General features: G+C 31.1%; 1 protein-coding gene across 1 annotated transcript in view; it reads left to right on the forward strand.

Annotated features, from left to right (window-relative positions):
- The first annotated feature begins 2162 nt into the window (after positions 1-2162).
- Positions 2163-21376, forward strand: part of LOC148627552 (uncharacterized) — a 33634-nt gene continuing 14420 nt past the window's right edge. The window contains exons 1-8 of the mRNA XM_088574622.1: positions 2163-2567; positions 3514-3585; positions 9176-9247; positions 10173-10244; positions 12036-12173; positions 16454-16597; positions 17295-17438; positions 19674-19745. Coding sequence (XP_088430748.1) covers positions 2383-2567; positions 3514-3585; positions 9176-9247; positions 10173-10244; positions 12036-12173; positions 16454-16597; positions 17295-17438; positions 19674-19745 — 899 coding nt within the window. The 5' untranslated portion in view covers positions 2163-2382. The remainder of the gene's footprint in view (positions 2568-3513; positions 3586-9175; positions 9248-10172; positions 10245-12035; positions 12174-16453; positions 16598-17294; positions 17439-19673; positions 19746-21376) is intronic.

Consider the following 21376-nt stretch of genomic DNA (forward strand, 5'->3'; position numbering starts at 1 on the left):
TTAAAATGGAACTATAGGAAAGTGTATAAATCTGAAGTGTGAACCTCTTATTTTTTTGTCAATTCCAAATTTTACAAAAGTGAGAACACTTGCAGCAACATATATGGTGCGTCAAAATGTTCGCGATGGTATTAGATCTAAGTCAACGGAGTAAAATCAATGTGCGGGGTCATCATTGTGTCTACTAGACAAAAAAAATGTTTCAGTGGCGTACAATTGTCATGTGTTAAATTGCCCCCCCCCCCACCCAATGGAAATTAATGTCCTAGCGCCCCTTTCTCTTAGGAACCCCGGCTGGCATTCCTCCTTTTCAAATTGTCTGAATCCGCCCCTGGGGTTGTTTTACATGGAGTCTTTTTGGCTAAACATGTAGCTGTCTCCATATGGAATGTGGGTGCATCATTTTGTCTAGTTGTATTTTTATCTAAACTAGGGTAGGTCGACATTTTAACCTGGATTTTTCTTCTTTCTTCTTGATTCTGTTCCGACTATTTATTGTCTGGATGGTATTCTAAATAAGTAGTTCGCCGAAAATGACATTTTTTTTATATATTCTGTTTGTAAATTCAGCCGTGTCCTTTTCGTTAGACCGTTTTCTTTTATTCCAATTTTCTTAAAACTTTTATCAATGTACTTGTGTTTTTTCTTTTCTTTGAAAATATTCCCGTTTATTTAATTGTAATTTATCAATTCATTTATTTGCTATCATCATGCTATACAAGAACTAGTCAGTGGTGTCATTCGCAAATGTAGATCAATGATATATAAAATTCTTGTTGTCGTTATAAGTATTTTTCTCCTAAAACATCTATGCTACACATGGACAGGTCCAAGGGACGCCCCCAATTTTTCCTCGTATAGTTTAGTAAAACTTGAAACCGCTTGAGACTCCCCTCCCCCACCCCACCCCCCCCCCACCCCCCAAAAAAAAGAAAAAAAATCTTTTCGGGATTCTTGGATCACTGACGCACAAAAAATGTAGATAGAATATATATTTCTTTAATTGAAAAGAGAGACATTTGAAGGTATATAGGTATTCATAAGCATATAGTCAAATATTTCCAAATTATGAGTTCATAGATTGGATAAATCATAAAGCAGAATTCAAAATGGAGTGCATGACATTTGCGCTACTACCCACTTGAACAGCCAATTTGCGCGACATTGTTTTAGGTAACTGAAATGTGTGCAAACAAATTTATCATCTGAACTTCTGTGAACCATTCTTAAGTTATACTTCAATTATTATACCAATTTGTAGTTTAAATCAATTATGACCGAATGCCATTTGAAAGATATTTACAATTTTGAAAAAAAGTCAAGCAAATGAATAAAAAAAAAAATTCTTTAAATCGCGGGAAAATTCTGATTACTAAAGTTAAAATTATTTAGAAAATTTTGAAAACAGTATATTAATATGTCTACGATATTTACAGTAATTGTGTCAAACAGATGTATTTTCACGTTTATGATGTCTAGCAAAATTATTCATATTAAGCAATTTTACATTTTTTTTAGTATAAATTTATTTAAGGTTGATGATCACTTACAATTTATTTGTTCTACTGTATGAATTTGTTCACTGAGATAAAAAAAAAATATTAATTTTCTAGGAGATGTAGGCCAGAAACGTCTCATCTTTTTCAGGGCCAAATTATTTATTTTTAAAATAATACTGCCAGTCCCCGTCAGAATCCAATGGTCTACAAGTCACAAGTATTTGAACTTTCTGTGTCCACTGAACTGTCCGCGGGTTGATTTTTCTTCGTGACAGCATTTTTTACAAAGAACATACGCACGTATACGATATATGCATACCCCCGTCGGCTTTTCCACTATATTGTTTATTTCCTTGTGTACTGTCTATTCACAAAAAACTTGCATCTTTGTAATATGATGTCGGCAATGTATGTTGCCTGACTAAGGCCCATATGAACCATATGCTTGATAATGTCTAAAATGTTTATTGTCTCTGTGTCACTTTAAATTTTACAATCACTCAAAAGTGTTAATTGCGGCACAAGACGTGTGTACTAATTCAATTAACCAATCAATGACCATTGAATTAACTGTCATTGATAACAATTTTAATTTTGCAGGTTTTACTATAGAAATGTCAATAAAAAGTTCACGTGGAAATATTGACCAATCAAAACTTCGTTTACATCCAATGTTCTGGTAGGAGGCGATACTACAATGTAACTTGGTTCAGCACAAACAACTTTCATCAAGAACATTTTAGTGAATTGCACACTACCACAGTGACAATGTAGGAATGACAAGGCTTCAAACATGTCTATATTTCATCCTATTTAACTCTGGAGCCGTTGATCGGCGAGATCGACGTATGTTTTGTGTTGGGCTTTCGAGCCCTGAACCAATATGGCGATTGTAGTTTTACTTAATGTGTGTATCGTGATTATTTTGAGTGGATTTGTAGAGGTTCGAACGGTTGGTGAAAATTTAAGGTGCCCGTCACAATGTGCATGTCTAGGGAACTTTGTAGATTGTTCCCGACAAGGACTTATTGCAGTTCCAAAGGATTTACCTATTTGGGTTACTCGATTGTAAGTATTCAGTGTGACCCTCTTTCATTTAAATTGTGTTTATTTAATAGTTACGAAGATTCCAGCTGAACCATCTGAGGTATATTTTGAACAGTCACATCTGATGCATAATTGTATTCGTTCAATCCAAGATTTTTAGACTAAGGAGAAAGTTGATAATTTAAACAACACAAACTGTGACAAAGTTGTAAGTCACCTATGAGTTATTGGCCTTGGTTCATGAAAGGATTTGGTGTTAAGTACACAATTTGAATAACAGAATGTTTACTGTAGCCTTCAAAGTAACTGCTGTCTTTCAAATTTATGAGTGAAATTTTGAGTTTAATTGTAATTCAATATACACAACACATATAATAGAATTTACTTGTTTACTTAACAGTGTGAGATTTTAATGGAAAAATATATCTGACAGCTTGAGAAATTATGGAATTAATTGTGTCCTGATATTTACCTTATATCATGAATGCATTCAGTTTCTATGTGTTGTAATTTGTAATGTACATTTTTCCATTTTTCACTATACCAGACTAGGGGACTTTTATTACTTACTGTACATGTAACTAATAATCTCTTACTCAAAGAGTATAATGGTACATGCACATGTAACATTGGTAATCTAAAGAAAAGAATAAGGTTATTTCTATAAAGTCAAGAACTTTTCCTTTACCTGTCAATGTACAAATATATATTTCTAATTTTAATGTATAGTACATGTTCTTGTTTGCAAGAGCTGTTTTTTAGTAAATTGTTTTTTTTTCTGGATTTGTAATACAGTTCAAGTTCAACTATTTTGTTTAATTTAAATGTACACACATTTATACATTTGATATTCACATGCTCATTTTATTTCTTTGCTTTGGATCCTTCAATCAATCATTTCTAATATCATGAGTATGCTGTTTTTTTTTCTGATATTGTTATACAGTAATTATTTTTTTAATTTCAGGGAGGTTCAATATAATGCCATTTCTGGACTAAGAAGAGAAGATTTTAAAGGATTGAAAAATTTAACATATTTGTAAGTTTGATAAGTTCAAGTCCTAATCAAGAAATTTCAGCTACAGAATTCAAAAAATTTAACCTTTTGTTAGGAACATCAAGGATTGTCCATTTCATTTTGTGTGTTTTATTTAAGCACACAAGAAACACTGAAAAAGACCCTAAAAAGATTTAAAATTAAATTTGAGATTTAAATTTACATGCACATTATACATGTAGTTTATTTCTTGGTATAAGTTATTCATATTGGATTTAATTGTAATACTTCGATATACACGTAGTATCTTATTTAAAGTGGTTTTATGCCTACTTTAAAATACAATTTTGCTGCATCTCACTACGAAATTTTGACAAAAATATAGAGGGTAATTGAAACTACATGTATAACTTCTAGGTTTTGGGATTTTTAAAGTTTTTTAGTTGAAATACAATGTATGTGTACATAAATGTACATGTATTAATCAGATGTATACAACCAATAAATGGATCATTACATCCAAGATTTCCATATTCTTCCCAGTTTTAAGACCAACACAAAATAAAATATATTCTGTATGATTTTTATTACTTAACTTGTTACTTGAGTTGTTCAATGTACATGTACAGTACAATTTATATGAACAGCTGTTTAAATAATATTTTGGGTGAAATACTGTAAGTAGAGTAATTGCCATTGAACTCTATAAATGTTTTTAGTTTTTTTTCCAAAATAATTTAGTATTCTTTTGAATGCCTGCTGTTTACTTGATTTGATAAAAGAGCATAAACAAAAATAAAATGGAATTGAAGCACTACAACAGGTTTTAATGTAATCATTACTTCTTAAATTCTCATATATCATTTTTGCATTCCATAAAAAACAAATTTGATGAAAAAATGATGATCTAATGTTTTATCAATAGGAAGTGGTCATATCCTCCACTTCGAAGTTAGAGAGACATCTTATGGTTAAAAATCCATATGCTGTACCTGATAGAAATTTAAATTTAAACCATTTCTTTTACATAAATCTTTCAATTTCACATTCAAAATTAATTTTTAAATACATTCATGAAACCCTCAGATAAACATCCATGGTAACCAGGTTTTGTTGGGAATGACAAAAGGATAAGGGGAGAATGTCACTGTGTTTACTCAATACCTGCTATGCATATAATGTACCTTATTAACCGTCTTGGCCCCAGTTACATAAGTCAGTTCCTGTGTGTTTGAATATATAAGATGTTATATTAGTAAGTCACAATTTCATCTACACATGCTTTTTTTTATCTCCCAGAATATCATGTTGACTTATTCTTGTTAAGGGCTAGTAGAAATTAGGTAATTATTCATTAATGTTTATTTCAATGATTGAAATCAAGGGATTGGCTGAGTGATACATGCAACAGTTTTTTGGACAATCTTAAAAAAAAACTCTATTTTGAGTAACACGATTCTTTTTTTTTTTTTTTTTGCACAACATACATGTACATGTATCCTCTAAGTTGAAATCATGTGATACCCACAATGTACTTCTTTACATGTACATGTTATCCTTTTTGCATTTATCATATCTGACAATTAAACAATTTATTGGATGATATAATAATTCCTTCAATAAAAGAATTATTCTCAAAATTGACAAAAATAGAATGAAGAAAAAGAAACTATGGGGTATAGTTGGCTAGATACAAAGGACTGAATAAGAAATGTGTTCTTCAGGTTGCATGTTAATGAGACATTGAATAGTAAATGTCAACAACATATTGTAATAGAAACCTTGTTAAAGTAGAAATTTGGTCAATGCTTGAAAGCAAACCAGTAACCCATGACCTCCCAGAACAATCGACCATCTCTGTAATTTTAATACCGAGTTCAGTTGAAAATCAAAGATGCATCAGTGATTTTTTAACAAAGGTTTCTTCCCTATTTTTTCAGTCAACAACTTCATCCATTCTTTAATCAGTTTTGATGGAATTCATTAAAACTTTTATAGAGATATTTTTGCAGGTATCTGTCGTATTACATTTTGTACATGTACATGTAACATACATTTTTTAATTCATGTGTACATGAACACATGCATTAATGTTTGTTGCACATTGATAACATTAGTACTAATAAAATTTGATAAACATGTACAGTTATGTATGTATTTCATGATGAAATGTAACTTTTATATTTGTTTGGAACCTATATCTACATATTAAACATATAATGTACATTGTTTAATTTATTTTTCATCTAATCAGTTATCGGTAGTAACTTACCATATGCACACAATGTGTATTTACATTTGCAAAAAGGGAAAATTTAATATGAAGAGCTTTATACATTGTATAATGAGAAATGTACTTGAATTATTTTCCTTGTACATGTACAGTGTAATTGTTTTGCTGTCTAAGACTAACTGTATAAATTATTATGAAAATTCAAGAACAAATAAAATATTGGAGGTTAACACATATTCCTTAGTAATACAGATTGTATTTACATCCAGGTGTTCAAAAGTTAAGCTGACCAGTTTTTAGGTTTAAATTAACTAAGTTTTCACTGAATAGGGATTGAAATCCTCCACTAAGTATATTTACATTACCCAAAGCTTTTCCCATTATGTACATATTCACCATATCCATTCTCATTATACATGTATATATTGTTCAAATTCAGATTTAAGTTTATGTAGATTGAAGATTCAACACAGGTGGCTCAATTAATTAAAACTGCAGCTATCCAGTTTCTAATTAAGACAAGTATTTTGATTATATTACACATGTACAATGTAAATGTATAGTATTGTGATTCTTATCAATTAGGAAAAAATTGTAAGCAATAATGCTGTATATATATGAATCTATATTCAAAAGAAATAATTTATGTGTATATGAAACTTGTGTATTTGCATTAAAAAAAATTGTCAAGAACTTTTAAGTATGGTACTTTAATAACTTTCACACCTCGGGTGTTAAAGAAATAAGCTTTGAATAAAGGTTGGTCATTGTACAAAGCCTCCAGGTTAAGAAGGGATTAATGTGTATTGTATACTTGTCTGTCAATCAAAGGGATTTGCTTGAAATGGCCACTTGAAATGACATCTCAATATTTTCTTTAGCTAATTGGATCATCAACCAGTTTTGACATGTGAAAAGAAACTGAATTATTTGTGCCATTGGAATAGCTTCTCATAATTATTTTTGTGATTTTCATTTTCTTGTACTTGCATGCATGGTATTGTACATGTTCGTGCTTTTCCATTTAAATATTTTGTTGACTTTACCCTGCAATCTCCTGGAGTTGTCTTTGAAATACAGATCTGTGGTGTACTTGCACTAGGAAACTACATGTACATATTTTATAAAGAACCTTGTTTCCTTGATCTAGAATCTTACTCTACATTTTCATTGTAAGTTTTATTAAAATGACCCAATTTATTGTCAACAATAGCATTGGTAGAGTTGACCACTTTTTTCCCAATAACATGCAATGTTGTCTTCAATATTTCTCTTTACTATTTTAATATATCAATTTGCCTGGCTTCAAATCTGATATTTCGCAGCTTATGTTGGCAGTGTGTAAATGACATATTTGGGTTCGTAATCTGTTTCAAGTCTTATTTGTTGCAGTTATACAAAATAAATGACTTAATAATGATTATTTCAAAGAAATATTTGTAGTCAAACTGTCTCGCAATGTGTGACTTAGGATATCAGAAACTCATGATGGAAAAATAACAAAATTTAAAAATCAAATGTGTCCTTCTTCAAGCGTTATGAGGATCTTTGAAGATTTTATGAATGACCTGTATTGTTATGACAACTAATTGAAATCAAAATCTAATAAAATATCATTTTCATCATAGAGGTCTCCTATATTATTTTTTATTTGATTGATTTAAACTTGTACAGCTTAGGAAGAGTATAGAAATGTAGTAGTCAAATCAAATTTCAGAATAATGGTTTATACATGATCTCAAGATATACAACATGTATGTGATTGTTGGTATAGAAAAGACATGGTCATCAGCATTTTATTGGGGAATTGCATTAATTGTCATCAACACAGGATAATTCGGTTTTTCAAATCTGCTTTAAATTTAGTTTAAAGTATCCTTTTTTGTACTTTTCAATTTATAATTTTGGATTTTTAACTTTTATGAATGGAATGCATACCTTTCAAGACAACATTCTGACCCAATTCCAAAAAAAGTCAGGTTTATTCACTTGTGCTAATCCTAATGCCTAAGACTTTCTCTAATTGGATTTTCATTTAATTAAGACCTCTTTACACTCTCTCTGAAAAGTAAGAGGAAAAAAGCTTATTTGTGATGCTTGGCGTATTAAAATATATGTTTGATATTAAATATTGGCAAAAGCATTAATATTCATTTTGTTTGACCTTATACAAATGATTATTTGTTATTGCCATAGCTCCATGTACCGTAGGGCGGTTACGTGAGTCTATAGTTACATGTAAGATTCACAAGTTTGGTTTCTTTCATTGTTAAAATCATTATTAAATTACTAGTTGGCCAGGAAAAAGTAACAAAAAAGTCATTATGAATAGAACTGTAGGTGAATTTTACAGGATTGCATGTACCCTCCACTAAATTTAGACGGCATCTGCACAAGATCAAATTGACGTAGCTGCTAGTTAAGCACAATTTATTGCGGAATAACTTTAGAAGTTGTTTTATATTGTTTAATGTTAGTTATGACCAAATGTCCATGAATACTTAATCAGTTCTAAATTGTAGGGTTTGCATTTGCAGCAATGAAATTTCGTACAAGATTTATGATTAACTTGATAGTCCTTAATAGTAAACTTCAGATCAAGTTATTGTAAAAGGAACAGGTCCTAATCTTTGAAGGGACTGTTTTTAGTGGGAAGATTTCATGACAATGTCTATTTATGTAAATTTTAGGTGATTTGTAATGCTGTTTATTTTTTCATTTGAAATAAGATCCGATTTAAATGCAGAAAAGGATTAACCCTATACCTCAAGGAACTATAGAAGAAAATAAAATACAAATTGACTATCCACTACAAAGTATATCAATTTCTTCTGATTAAAAGCGAAGTGTATATTTTCTTCAGATGTAGTCTAGAATATCTGTTAAGAGAGCATAGCCCCTGCTAAAGGTTTAGTTCCCATGAGTTCTCTGAATGTGCCATTATTTAAATCTTGTTCTGTATAAAATGCTGCTGGAGGATTTCTTAATGGTTACAGAATAAATTTCTGTAGTCTGTAGTAAACAAGTTAAAATTTCAAAATCCAAGTTATGAATTTCTTCCAATAATGATTAATAAGTCCTTAACAATTACATATTGAAGACCATCCTTATAAAAGGTTGTTAATTGATAAGTTTATCAACTTTTCTACTCCATTTTATTTTCTTTATTTCCAAGACAAGGTGTTTATGTTTCTATAATACATTTTATTTTAAAAATAATACCCTTTCGGTGTTTGCCTGCATGTACTTACCTACCCACATAATAGGTCTTAAAATAGCAAACAAACAAGTTATGAAGAATGGTTAAAGTTGTCAATTTTTTACGCTAAACAACTATATCTACATACACTTATGAATACATATACAAATGTTACAAATATATTTCTATCTTTTTTACAGGGATGTCAGTAACAATGAAATAAAGTTTCTAAATGGATCTGTATTGGAACATCTTACTGGATTACAACATCTGTAAGTCTGTTAGAATTTCATCTGCAAGTCTTGTTGTCTAATGAAATGTTAATATAGTCTTCAAATCTTTGGTATATGGTTTAGTATCAGTACTACTAAAGGACTGGATATATATATATATTTTTGCACATCTTGTACTTGAGACTGCTTTTTGTATGCCTGTCTTCTTTATATGGGGCATATTTTCTGTCTGTCTGCTGCTCACATTTCATGTAATATCTCATAACCACTTGAGCCCATTTTCTCGAAACTTTGATAAATAGTTTATTTCTGTTGAGGTAACTATAAGATCCCTTTTGATTCTTGAAAAATTCAAATGGTACTTTTATAGGACTATATTCAGATGATTTCCTGTTTTTGTTCTATTTCTCTAAAGCACTTCAATCAAAATCCTTGAAGCTGTGGTGGATTGTTTATATTAATTTCAGTGTATTTATCATACCCTCCAGGAGCAGTGTGGAGGGTGGGAGGGGACAATATAGAAATCACATGGTCTGCTTGTCTGTTCATGTGATCTTATATTAAGTCTTAATGTAAGTCTGTGTACATTGTATATAAGTTACTTGACCACTTCAGATCTGTTCAAAACCTTATCCTTTGTCAAAAATGTTGTGTCCGTGTCAGGGTTTGACCTATATGGATGTATCAAGCTGCACTCTGTAAGGCATTTTGTTTATAACAGGCATGATTTTGATCCGCATTTTAGTGGAAGTCCCCTATTTCAAATCTGGATTTTATGGTTACGATTCTTTTTTTATTGTATATTTACTTACAATTTTTGCCGATTTCCACTTTGTTTGTAGACCTCATAAAATCTTCTCTGCTATAAAGATAGACAAAGTTATAACTGTAAGCTGCCCTGCTGCAGACATTATTTAATTTTATTTAGGTTCATTGTGTTGTAGTTAGTTGCTTTATTTTTCAGTAAAATAAATTACAACAAGTTGACAGAAATTCCTCAACTTAAGGGGCTTTCCTCCCTACTGTCCATTGAAGCGTAAGTATCTCATTCCGTTTAAAAAATAGTATCTGGAAGAATTTTTTTAGTTTTAATGATTTTACATATAAATTGATTATCATTTTACATGTATGTATGATCTATGAAGTTTTTGTAGGTTTTATCTAGTGTCTAACATCATGTGTTCGTGAAATATTTTAAGAAAATAAAATCTGGTAAAAATTGACTTGAAAGGAGACTGGTATTATTAAAATGGTAATGGAAGATAGTGTCTTAAACTTCACTTCTGTGTTAATATAAATTGATAATTACTTCTGCAACTGCAATTTATTGATATACATATATAGACTACTGGGTTTGATAATAAATTTAAAATATTGGCAATAAAAACTTTCTGTGGAACATTTTATTTCCCCCAACCAATAAAACTTGGATGAAATATTGTCATAATTTTTACAGGCTATTTAAATTTTTTGTAGAAGAAACTTGACACAGTTTGAAGTGTCTTGTAAATTTCAACAAATCTTTTGTTGTCAGTGTTTCATGGACAATGTTTGAATATAGATGACCCGCTTGCCCTATGTAAACGTTATAAGGGTAGATTTATCGGGAAGGATCTGCTTTATCGCAGTTCTACCTGCAAAATGGATCTAGCCCAATAAAAAATGTGACAAGATTAATATGTTATACTCCTGGATGGGTCGCAAAATACCCCTTCAAGCATTAGGTAATTACTCAAATAGTCGTCAGGGTGTGTGGTAGAGCTTAGCTACACGAAAATGTGTTTGAAAACTAAATATTGCTTTCCTATTTATAATCTTCTTTTATGACAATTATGAATTCTCTGTTTTATGGGCACCTTAAAGCATACATGATCAAAAATGTATTTGAATGATAATGGAATTCATTCAATATAAAAAATTGTATCTTCTATGAAAACACTTGGATTAAAAAAAAATGGACAAAAATTTTTATCTTGTATCTTGTACTTTTTTTGTTTTTGATTTATTTGTTCTTTTTCAATCATTTAAAATGTGACTAATTATTTCAAAGTTTGCTAAATGTACAACTGATAGGTACAAATCATCATAGATGGTATTTTCATATCAAATCTTGTTTTGCAATTCATTTAAAAATTGTCGAGACAGTTGATAAATTGTCTAGGTGTACTTCTTAGGTTGCAAAAATCTCACTTTGTTTACTTATACACCTTAAAATGGCGAAAGAATTTATTTGCAACAGGTAATTCTGTTAAGATAGTTTGTAAGTTTGAATGATCGGCAGCCAAAATATTAAAATGAAGGTGGCAAAATTGAGATAACTGTATCAAAGGTATATGGGTTTATCTTAAAAACTTGTGAAACTACCACCTTATACAAATTAGATTAAATTTTTGATTTGATAAAAATTCACATTGACCAAGTCAAAATTCTTTCTGTGTGATACAATCAGTGTAAATGTCTGTTAAGTGTTATCATTCATTATGCATTATTAATAGTTTATTATTGAATATATGAAAATGATCAGCTGAATTTATATTAGGAAACAATTCTTTGTTTTAATACTACTCTAGAAGTATATACGTTACATGTAACTTAGTAGAAATTATCAGTAGGCTTCAACAAAACATTCATGGTGTCAGTAGCCAGTGGCCAGCAAAATTAGGCAAAACATTCATGGTGTCAGTAGCCAGTGGCCAGCAAAATTAGGCAAAACATTCTTAAACTTGAAATATAACAAGCCTAATTATTTATAAACAAATATCTTGTTACAGTATAGGGCAATCTTCTCTAATCTAATATGATACTTATTTTCCTTCTTTATATTTAGAAATTACAACAGAATTACCTATATTGCCCAAGAGTTTTGCCTGTACACACCCCAACTAAAGGAAATACAGATGAATAACAACTATGTCACAGATATTTCTCCTGGTGTTTTCTCTGCCAACAATGTCATACAGAAAATGTAAGTTATTAATTGCTTCATTTTTTAAGCCTTTATGGAACTTGTCACACCATTGAATATTGAGAAATTCATCAGAATGTAACAATCTTCTTAGGGTAGGTTGGGTTTTTAAAATTGAAAATGAAATTATAAGAAATAGGAAGAAACCGAACACAGTATCTGATCATGTTACAAAACAAACTAGACTCAAGAATTAGGTTTATGACTTGAAGAGGAGAAATATATGACTACAACTGGATGTACAAGTTAATGTCTGTCTAAGGTTACATTTTAATGGATGGTAAAACCACTTCATTTCATAAACTCCAAAGAACTATAGGGAGACTTGTGTTTGTACCTAAACCTAAAAAATGCTCATTGTAGTAATAGACAACATTTTTAGAAGAACAGACATATATATTATTTTTTGGAATAATAAATAATTTTTTTCTGTAATTTTGAGTATTCTGTTATTGTTTTGTAATTATTTAAATTTTCAGAATCTAAAGCACATTGGATAGGTAGTTTCAGTTCACATTTTTGTCACTTAGTTGGCTATGATACCAGTATACATGTACAAACATTTAATGAAGTTGTGTAAAATGAAAAGCAATATCATCACATTCAAAAAATTTAACACCTCATAAAGTTTAGAAGGGTGTTGTATAATTTAGGAATTTGTTGAAAATGATAAAAAGTGACAGATGTAATAATAAATCTGTGGTGGTGTTGAAAGGTTTGGGGAGACAGGGACAAGTTTTGGAGACTATTTGTTCCATTTTTGGTTGGTTCTATAGCCCTCTTCTGTCTAATATTGTTGACAATGGCCATTTGATTTTAACCTTGATGAAAACACATTGAATTTGATAGGAAGAAAAAGGTTACATGGCATTTTTCAGCTAGACTTGTAGGCTGCAGTGATTTTCTCGCCTGTATAAAAATAAAGTTGCATGTTCCAATTTGTTTATTTTTCTAATAAATCAAGACAGATCATTCAGTTTAAGTAATGAATTCCATTCACCTCAGTTTTGTGATCATTTATAAAATGTTCAGTTGTTAACACTTAGAGGAGCCAGACTTAAGGCTGTGATCCAACAGGGAATCAAATTAATATTATTTTCCATTTCCACACTTGTACAAGGAAGCATTGCTTCCACAAATGGCCTTGTCCCATTGAAAAATATGTTTTCCATGACATCCTGTCAAATTATTCCTCATATTAGGTCATAAATTTCAATTAGGAAGCTGGTCAAATGTGAGTCCTGAAGTCTGAACGGAAAATTTATAGTTTAACATGCAATAGCAGGTCATGCTTGATGCAAATTTCAATTATTTATTGTCACCTAAGCATGGATTAATCACTTAAATTGCTTTGCTAGTCCAAGTATGTGGCATTTATACAGTTATGGAACTGGAATTCTGTGTTACCAATTCTGGTTTTTACGCAGTTGTTATGTGAAAACTGTCATTTCGTCATTGGTATTTCCTATCTTTACTAGAGGATCCAAATTGAATGCTCAGATGAAGTCTTCTATGATAAAAAGTGGCTGAAATTGTGATGACTCTATGGAAATAAATTAACTTGAGAATTTATTTTCCAAAAAAAAAAGTTGATGTCTGATGGTTTGTCACCATTCCAATTTAATGTCCTTGAAAAATCATGAAAGTATGGAGTACATCTGTGAAGGAATTTGAACTCTATATGACTGTTTGAAATCAAAGAAATATTATCACTTGATGAAGTAAATGTAGACCCCTCACATCTGTGTACATGTGTGATTTACATGTCATAATATTTCATACCATCAAACAATTTTCTTTTAATTACAGCTCAAAGGTAAATTTTATCAACATTTTTATGACTTTTATTTGTCAGTAAAACTGATAAATACCCAACAGATATGTTTCAGCATGTTGAGTTAATTTCAGTTGCTTGTATGATTAAAATTGTAAGAAATATACCTCCCGGAAAAGTTCTATACTAAATGCAGCCCTTTTTATGTTATAGTGCATGACAAGCCCACCTTGCTATGATATGCAAAAACATACACATGTAAAACTACATGTATTACATGTTGTACTTAAAAAAAAGGTCTTGTATTAAAATGTACACAATTTTACAAGAAAAAAAGTCTCGAATTGGGGCATATTCAAAATTTGAGTACAATGTGCACCCATATTTCTTAAAATTTTGTTATTTATTGTAGAAATTAGTAAATTATGGGGAGATTGTTTTGACCCAATTATAACACACCTGTGGCTAATCCCAGGTAATAGGTCAATGTACTTATGGAACACCTGTCTATTACAGGGTACACACCATTCAACATTCATCCCATTTACATTTTATTCGTAGATATCTGGTTTTAATCATTTTGTATCTTAGAAAGAATGGCGGCCATTTAAGCCTATTCTAAAATTATAATCATAGCTCAGATTTAGAAATTTGATCCATTCTATCAAGTTAAAGAAACATTTTCTTTTGCTTGAGTAAGCAGTGGTGGTATACATAGCAGTATTAATTTCAGGGTTTAGACGCAAGGCTGGCTAAGTACCTGACAGAGGGCCATTACTTTGGATTGTTTTTAAGTTCCCTCTATGGTGTAATGTTTTTGTATGATCAACAGACCTTTGTTTTCAACAGGCAGAGCTATGTTAGAACGTTAACATTGAATGAAATTTAAATGTATTTTTATAATGTTTAAGATTCTTATCAAAAACATATAAGATTTTAATCTATAAAGTTCAAATTCAAGTTTTGTCAAACAAGTTAAAAAATGTTTTAATTGTAGATGTGCATTGATAAAGAACTTCAAATTGTCTTTTCATTTGAATTAAACTCTCTTCACAATGAAATCTGCAATTTAAAAGGTCCTGAGTTTAATAGGACAATAGTTGTGTACAGTGATTATTTTGTCAAGGGAAGAACTTATCACTCAAGGGTTGAAATTTTCTTGTCCAAGTAGTTCTTGCCACTATGTACCAAGCCTAGTTTTGTGCAAGTCATTGTTACAATAATTTGTGTGGAGTAAAATGTTGAGTAAACATAGCATAACGTGTGCCTGATTTACAGTGTTTGCAAGTCACGCTACATAGGATAACATTTCTTTGCATTTAGAGAAAGTTCTTCAGATTTCATGTATACAAGGCCAAATTATGGATACTATGTCTGTCTTAATGATATAATACCAATGTATACATCACAATAATTTGATATACTAGTACCCCATAGTAATCTTACCACTGCAGGTTATAAATTCATAGGTCTTGCATGCTCCTGTGTTGTGTATGTCTCTTTGATATATTTAGTCAACTTCCGTCAACCATTGCCTTCTTTAGGCAAAAAAAGTCTTTTTTCCTGCTACCAGTAGGAAAAAAATTGGGTTGGTAGGTAGGGAAATTATTTTATATTTCAAAAACATTTTACATTGAGTTAATGGGGAAATAATCTAAATTTTAAAAGTGCTTGAGGCAAAATGGCCATAAAATGTTTAGGGTAGGTAGAGTAGCAAGAAACAGACATAATTTTTTTGGCCTTTTTGGCCTCACAGGCTGAGTCCTAGGATTCTAGTCCACATTTCATTGCCAAAAGACTTAGACAGTCCTAGTGTTATTTTACACAAAAGGATTAGAAAAGAAAGTGTGTGTTTTTGGTTACCTTATTGATCCTTACTTTCCTCTCTGAATTTCAAATTTCCTCAAATTTTATTTTAAAAGTATTGCTCTTGATAGCAATATTGTTTTAGTTTGTCCAACTGCTAGATCTTCAACAACATAGCAAAAACAAGATTAACAGAACGGTGGCTAATTAGAAATGAAGATTAATTTTATTATAGACTCTTTAGTGGTAAAGTGATGAGCATGCTCAATATACACTTTCATTAGGAAGGGTTTGGATAGAACAAAAGAACTTTCCTTGTGGAAGTGTGTATTGAGCCTGCTCCATGCATGCTCATCAACTGTCTTACAGTTAGCACTAAAGGGTCTATTGGATCCAATTCTGAAATTAAAAATTTCTTCTTCCAGAATTGCAAATGAGGGAAAAAAAGAAAAAGACTTAATGACTTACCAATCCTTTATCGTTAATTATATTAAGAGGCATGTTACCGGAAACACAAATATTGTTTTAGGCCTAACCCGAAAGTTACAATTTTTTTCTCACTTGCACATTTTTTCTCCAGTAGGAAGGACATTAATTAGCCCTAAGTATTTGTGAAATATAAAAGAAAGCATGCACATGTACAGGGCATTTAAAGTACAAATTTTAAATGGAAGTATAAAAAAAATCTTCTCTCTTTCAGAAATCTTAATAACAACAGACTAGAGACCCTGGAGCCAGATTGTCTCTCCAACCTAACATCAATAGAGATACTGAAGATGAACAAAAACAGGATAAGCAGCATTCCAAAGAAACTGTTTGAAAAGTTGACAAAATTAAAAACTCTGTAAGTTCATTATCAAAACAATTTATGTGATAAAACACTACTACTTTAAAGCTTTATCACCTCAAACTGAGAAGATCATGTTCGACTATAATCTTATGGTTCCAACTGAACAAAACTAATAAAAATAATGGAGTGTGCATGAATCAGAAGATCCAAGGGCTAATGATGGACACTTCCTTGTCCTAGACTACTGGTCAGTAAAAAACACATATCCCTATATTTATTTGCATATTTTAGCGAGCAATAAAATGCTTTAGAATTAATTTGGCAATGTCAGCCATTTGTAGTGCATTTATTGTTAGTAAATGTGTTTTCCAGTTGTTTTATTGGCACCCTGTTATTAATGGTTTCTTCTACATTTATGGCAGTATGAAAATATGATAAAATAGAAAGAGTTGTAATGTTTGCTAAAGTGTTCCTCTGGGAGATTCTGTCAGTCATACTTGTTCATTGCTTGTGATGATGCATCATGATTTTACAAGGTCTTTATTTGTTAATAATTGTCCTAAACTACCCTTGGAAGAAGGAAGTGAATAGTCTTAGTTATTTCCTGTGTTGTGTTTCCAGGAAGGCAAGTGAGATCCACGAATAAATTGCATGATTAAGCCAGTGTGGTGTTATAAATAACACTCAATTTTTTCATGTATTCATTTTTCTTTAAAATGATTATTTCAATTTTGTTAATCTTTGATTTTAGAGAGATTTCAAAGAACAAACTAAGAAGACTGGAAGGTTTGTCATTCCAGAAACTCAGCCATTTACAGACATTGAAGCTGAGAAAAAACTCAATATCATCAATGGCTACTGCTACCTTCTTTGGTCTTACTCAACTCCAGAATCTGTAAGTTTTGTGAGGCCAAACAATTAATATGTTAGTTTACTGTTACCCTACCTACCCTTTCTTTTGTACCTATCTATAATGGCTATTTTGGCTTAAGCACTGTTGCTAAAAAGTCTTGATTGTTTCCCAATTAACTAGGTGTAAGATGTGTTTGAAAAATATAAAACTTTTCTTGCTTACATACCCTATTTTTGAATTGCTAGTAGAATGATATGAAACTAATATTTGCCTGACCTATCATAAAAGATGATATGTTTAGGATGGGAAGAGTGGTTCAGGTTGGTAGGTTTAGTCAGATTAGATGTTAGAAAAGGGTGGAAGGGGGTAGTGAGTTTTGCTATGAAACCCTATGCAAATTATGTCTCAGGCCTCCTTGCTGTAATATGGTAGAATACTTCATATTTTGGGTTTCATAATTGGTGTGGCCATATATTTCATGATGTTAATGTAGGTTTTCTTTCATCATGTTACAACATATGATGCACTTTTAGAGTGAGGACATATGGCTACTTGTAACACTATTATAATCATTAACTTAGCCAGTTATTATCTTCAGTCTAATGAAAAGCACATTCTGCAAGAACTTTTTGTGAAAAAGCCAGAATTCCATCATATGGAAGATTTTGTGTGAAGTTTCAAAGAAGAAAGTCTGTGTGTTCTATGATAAAAGTCGGCCTGCAAACACCTGGTCTGAACGTTTTCTTGTTTAAATTTGTAAAATTAAAGATAAACAGATTGTGAATATTTTGTTAGTAGCTGGGTTTCTCCGTGATATTTGTGCTTCTGATAATGTTTCCAGCTAATTATAGTGTCAGAAAGAAATTTTTTAACACCTGAATTGGGTGGAGATTGTTGGAGGTCCTGAATCCTCTTACTTTATTGGGCCAACCTCAACAAAAGATTGTTTTTTGTTGCCTTATCCATACTTTCATATTGGGTAGGCAGGTAGGGAAATTTTATTTTAATACTATTAAATCTATAACTAAACAAAAAAAATGCCTTTAGTTATGCTGTCTATGTTGATACAAAAATGTTCAAACATCGACATCAAATAATTGATTAAGCTAATTTTTCTGGGAAGAGAGGCAAAATTAAACAAGTATAGTTTCATTTAAGGCTTCAATCATATGTTGCCTTTAATATCTAGTGGCATTTGAAATATTGATCAGAACTTTTAATATCAACAATTTTTAGCTCTTGTACGCAAATTTGATGGATTTTATTGAACATATACATTCTAGTTCCATGAAATAATAGGAAGTTGTTAGTTTAAGTATTTGATATTCCCCTATATCCATTAGTAGAGTCAATTTTATTCTGACCAGTTGTACAACATGGGTCTCCTTTCAATTGAATATAGAAGATAATGCATTGTAATTTAGTAGATAGATATTTACAGAACATAAGTAAATATGATTATCCGTATATAATCAAAATAAATGATTAAAAGATGGAGCAGTGAGGAAATAAATTAGCCATTGACACATATCAGATTATTACAAATGATTTTCTTCGAGCACTAAACTTGTCAAAATTGTATCATTACTCTGACAAAAGTTATGAGAACAGAGGTAAATAAATGAAGTATTTATCACTGATAACAACAGAAATGTGTAAGAATTTCTCATATGTAATCAATCTCACTTAAACATTCATTCTAATAACTTCACCTTCTGTTTTTGAAACGGTCATTAGTGTCTTAACTACTTCTGCAGAGCTAAAAGTTTTCTTTTCTATCAGGATACAGGTATTAGATATCCCAGTCTTTGGCTCTGCCGGCCTTTTGTTTTTGTCATTATTGATCATCTGATCCTTAGTGTACGTAAGATACACCCTGCTTCAATCCGAATCTCTCATTTAGCAACCAAAATAAACCCACAGAACATGAGGCATTGTCATTATATGACAGGCGGTAGAATCATTTACTTGCCTGACCAGTCTCTCTCTGGAATAGATAAATATCAGTGCAGGTGCTTCCAATGTAGGTTATATAATTTAACATCTGAATTTCTCTAAAACTATGCTATATCAGTTTTCTTAAATGGAAATGAAGTTTTTTTCTTGTAAACTTTCACATTTTTAGGCTATTGAACAAGTCAAGTCAGTGGCAACTTACCTCGTAACAAATGACAAGATATTTTTCATGCTTTGCAATGATTTGTGAATTTTGCACCCACATAAAAATGAGTAAAAGTACATGTAGTTTTTTATATATATTTGCTATGTTTCTTGTAGGCAACTGGACTATAATAATATGTCAACTGTTTCCCAGACTTGGCTTTATGGGCTGCATGGACTTAGAGAATTGTAAGTATATAAGGTTTAATGAATCCATTATGGTTATAAGCCTTTTTAGACTCCAGGAATTCAGGCCTTGTAAAAGCAACTTGTTCATTTCTATTTTGAACTATCTTTAAGATATCTGTATAGCAAGCCTTGGCTCTTTCATAGTTAAAATCAAACTTTCTAATTGTATTGGTTGATCAACTTAGTGATGGTTATACTGTAAACAATACAAGACCTTCCAGGAGGGCTATTGTAGGATAGATTTTCACATCTACCAGGTGTGGTTGTCACCTGAACATGCTGTATATTTTGCATTCCTATAGCCATCCTTATCCACCTGAATGACTTCCTAATTGAGGCTCTATGACAAAATTGTGCACTGGTCCAAATGCAACCAGTTGGAGGTGTTAAATTACCATTTTGTCGACAAAATTTCAATTTCTTACTTATGCAGAGTCACAAGTTGAATATTGTTAACAAATTGGTGCCTTGTTACAGAATGGGTATCATAATCGTGGCCAATTTTCAACCCAGTGGGTGACTCAGGTAGAATGTATTTGGGTTTTCACTTATACAGTAATGTATTCTAAACCCTGTCCTATATTGATTTTATTCCTACATTTTTTTTCTTCTCACAGTTTGTTCATATTGAAATACAGTAATCAAAATTACAAAAGATTTGAGTAACATAATAGAATGTCTTTCGTCCTGGATGATTGAATTTAGATTAAGAAATCGTTATTCAGGATGGTGTTTTATTGATGTTCCCTCCTAGTTATTCTGCCACTCAACATTTCCCATCTAAGGTACACTGAAGTCTATTCTATTTGATAGGTTAATGTTCTATTTGTGTATTTGATGGAACCATTAGAGAAATAATACTAAATTGGATAAAATTACTCTACTTTAATGTTATATTTGTCTGCTCAACAACATTTCCCCATTTAATGGTCATATTTACTCCTTGTAAATTGGCTGTGTAGGGCAATTTATTGAAATGAAATATCTATTTCACACAACAATAACTGATATTATGTAATTGTGGGTAATTTTAAATTATAAGGATGCTGAAGCTAGGCCCTTGATCTTTTCCAACTTGAATCATACATGTATCAATATAAATTGGGCAATTTATATTGGTGTTCAGAATTGTAACTGTCAGTTGATGATGTCCACCTTACACAAATCTGGAAATATCATTGACATTATAAAAAGGAGCCTCACCCTGTCAGTGAAACTTGATTGGTCCTGTCAGTGGAAGATGAAGTCATCAGTTTTCACTGCAAGTGATGATAGAAATATGACAGTGAAAGTTTAATTAAGGGTGACCTTAGCATCATTCAACCTTAAAGTCCATTATAGCTTGGTCAACTTTTGTCCTCATCACAATAGTGTACAGATTGGAGGAAAAATAAAGTGATATCCTACCAGTGGAAAAAAAATTGAAGTGATGAACAAAATTAGAAATTCTCATTCAATGAAAATTGATCTGTTGGCAAGTAAAATTGTTCATGTCTTGCTCATGGATGGGAGAGTTCACTATAAGGATGTCGTGAATAATGAAGCCAAGCTTTTTCAATTCTTTTCTATAGAAGTGAAAAATCATATGCCTCATCAATTTGTTCATATGGTGAAAAATAAATATAATGCCC

Source organism: Perna viridis, chromosome 1 (genome assembly GCF_037379345.1).
Source record: "Perna viridis isolate PV_CMFRI_1.1 ecotype Kerala chromosome 1, ASM3737934v1, whole genome shotgun sequence".
NCBI lineage: Eukaryota > Metazoa > Mollusca > Bivalvia > Mytilida > Mytilidae > Perna > Perna viridis.